At 42.8% G+C, this 3061-nt stretch overlaps 1 protein-coding gene across 1 annotated transcript in view; it reads right to left on the bottom strand.

Annotated features, from left to right (window-relative positions):
* Positions 1-351: 351 nt before the first annotated feature.
* The window catches only part of itfg1 (integrin alpha FG-GAP repeat containing 1), a 402483-nt gene continuing 399773 nt past the window's right edge, over positions 352-3061 (bottom strand). The window contains exon 18 of the mRNA XM_061963663.1: positions 352-621. Coding sequence (XP_061819647.1) covers positions 562-621 — 60 coding nt within the window. The 3' untranslated portion in view covers positions 352-561. The remainder of the gene's footprint in view (positions 622-3061) is intronic.

A 3061-nucleotide genomic window follows, 5' to 3' on the forward strand; every position in this document is an offset into this window, starting at 1 on the left:
AAAGAAAAGGGGGCACATTAAGAGGAGAAGAAAAGGGGCTTAAAAAGGGGTGAAATCTAAGGTAAAATAAAAGGGGGTAAATTAGGAGGCAAAAAAGGGGGGCACATTAAGGGGAATAGATAAGGGGGAAATTAGGGGGGGAAGGGGGTAAATTAAGGGACAAACAAAGGGGGTACATTAAGGGGAAATAAAAGGGGGAAAAGGGGGTTAATTGGGGGACATTAGGGGGAAAGGGGGGCACATTAAGGGGCAAAGAAAAGGGGTGAAAATTAAGGGACAAACAAAATGAGACACATTAAGGGGGAAATTATGAGACAAAAAAGGGGGCACATTAAGGGTAGAAGAAAAAGGGGGAACATTAAGGGTAAAAGAAAAGGGGGGGAAATGAAGGGTTGAAAAAGGGAGTAATAAACAGACAAAGAAAAGGGAAAAATGAAGGGTGAAATAAAAAGGGGGGAAGTAGAGAGGGGCACAAATAAAAAGGGGGCAAGTAGAAAGGGGTCACAGCAGGAGAAGAGTTAAGTTAAGGGGGACAATCTCCCATGATGCAACACTGCTGGGTCACATGGCGTCAAAATGGAAGCGGTGAGCTTCTTGTCTCTTCTCGCGGTCGTCTGCTTTCTGAGGGCCACAAAAAGACAACAAGAAGAAAAAGATGAGATGCTTCCTGAGGGCCACAAGAAGAAGAAAAAGATAAAATTCACGTGGACTGAATGGATTTAAAAAGAGCAAACAGGAAGTGGCTGATGGACACTTCCTCCCAAAGGTGAAGCGGGGGACCTTTCAAGCTGTCAATCAAATGTTGATCTATCGGAAAATGTCCTTCTTGTCTTCGAAGACGGACGCAGAACTTTTTTTAGGGTCTAATTGCACATGTGGGGGTTCTCTTCAGTCATCTCAGGGGTCCCAGTCCTCCTTAACCCCCCTCCAACCTTTTGCAGACGCACGTCGTCTACCCTCTCTGCTCTCTGATGCCCAACAATGACGTCGGTCCTGCGCGAGTGGGCTTGTCTCAGGTGGAAGAATCTACAAGTATGTTGTGAAAAAACTACTCAAGTACTGATGAGTAACCTGTTCCTTTAATGATGACGGCAACAAATATAAAATCCATTATTATTGTTATTATTAAATAATGCACAAAAACATAAAAATAGCAATGAGCAAATTCAGAGCCAGGAATATCTCTTAAGCAACTAAAACAATAATATATATTAAATAATAATACATTAACATAAAAAAATGAAGGCAAATTGAGCCACAATAACTTAACAGCACCATAGAGCTCAGTAGGCAGAGATTACGAAGGAAAATAACAAGTTAGCCTTTACGCAAACTATAAACTGATAGGTGTGGGCTGCACCTGAGAACACACTGTGCACTTCTGATTGGTGTTTCTATGCATGCATGTGTGTGTGTGTGCGACTGTGTGTGTGTGTGTGTGTGTGTGTGTGTGTGTGTGTGTGTCTATGAGGCTGCAGTGCGTTAATAAATGTCCCCACACGATGTACATTTGACAGTGATTCATAGCAGGGAAGCTAACATCAGCCTACGGTGACAGACAAAATATCTACTAACGTTACTTACCGCCATGTGCTTCCTCAAATTTGACGTTGAGTTCATGTAAGCTTAAGTACAATTTATCCCAAAAGTTACTCATGTAGATGTAACGGAGAAAATGTAGCGCGTTACTACCCACCTCTGACTACCATGTTCTTCATTGTTCTACAACATTTGACACTCTTCTACAACCTTCTACAATTTGCAACATTTGAAACTGTTCTTAAACGTTTTACACTGTTTTTTACATATTCACATTTTACAACATTTTAAAGAGTTTTATGAAGTTATACATCGTTTTAGAACATTCTAATACGTTTAATCCATTTTTTTCAACATCCCTCGTCAAGACATCACGTTTTTTTCCCCCATTAAGGGGCAGAGATAAGGGGAACATTGGGGGGAGGGGGGCAAAGGGGGGAATTAAGGGACAAAAAAGGGGGTACATTAAGAGGAGAAGAAAAGGGGGTTAAAAAGAGGTGAAATCAAAGGTAAAATAAAAAGGGGGGGAATTAGAAGGCAAAAAAAGGGGGGAACATTAAGGGAAAAATTGGAGGGGGCAAAGGGGGGTTAATTAAGGGACAAAAAAGGGGTACAATAAGGGGAAATAAAAGGGGGAAAAGGGAGTTAATTGGGGGAAATCAGGAGGAAATGGGGGGCACATTAAGGGGAAAAGAAAAGGGGGGAAAATTAAGGGACAAACAAAAGGAGGCACATTAAGGGGAACAAAAGGGGGAACATGAAGGGGCATGTTAGGGGCAAAGAAAAGGGGGCACATTAAGAGGAGAAGAAAAAGGGGCACATTTAGGGTAAAATAAAAGGGGGCATATTAAGAGGAGAAGAAAAGGGGGTTAAAAAGGGGTGATATCAAAGGTAAAATAAAAGGGGGGTAATTAGGAGGCAAAAAAAGGGGGCACATTAAGGGGCAGAGATAAGGGGAAAATTAGGGGGAGAAAGGGGGTCAATCAAGGGACAAAAAAGGGGGGACATTAAGGGGGAAATTAGGGGGGGTAAGGGGGTAAATTAAGGGACAAAAAAAGGGGGGGACATTAAGGGGAAAAGGGTGGGTTAATTAGGGGGAATTTAGGAAAAAAGGGGGGACATTAAGGGGTAAATTAGGGGGGGAAAGGGGGTAAATTAAGGGACAAAAAAGGGGGTACATTAAGGGGAAAAAGGGGGGTTAATTAGGGAAAAGGGGGGGGACATTAAGAGGGAAAATAGGGGGGTAAATTAAGGGACAAAAAAGGGGGGACATTAAGGGGGAAATTAGGGGGGGAAAGGGGGTCAATTACAGGACAAAAAAATGGGGGACATTAGGGGGAAAATTAGGGGGGGAAGGGGGTAAATTAAGGGACACAAAAGAGGGGACATTAAGGGGAAAAAGGGGGGTTAATTAGGGAAAAAGGGGGGGACATTAAGAGGGAAAATAGGGGGGAAATTAAGGGACAAAAAAGGGGGGATATTAGGGGGAAATTAGGAGGGGGAAGGGGGTAAATTACAGGAC

The sequence above is a fragment of the Nerophis lumbriciformis genome, linkage group LG06 (genome assembly GCF_033978685.3).
Source record: "Nerophis lumbriciformis linkage group LG06, RoL_Nlum_v2.1, whole genome shotgun sequence".
Classification (NCBI taxonomy): Eukaryota; Metazoa; Chordata; class Actinopteri; order Syngnathiformes; family Syngnathidae; genus Nerophis; species Nerophis lumbriciformis.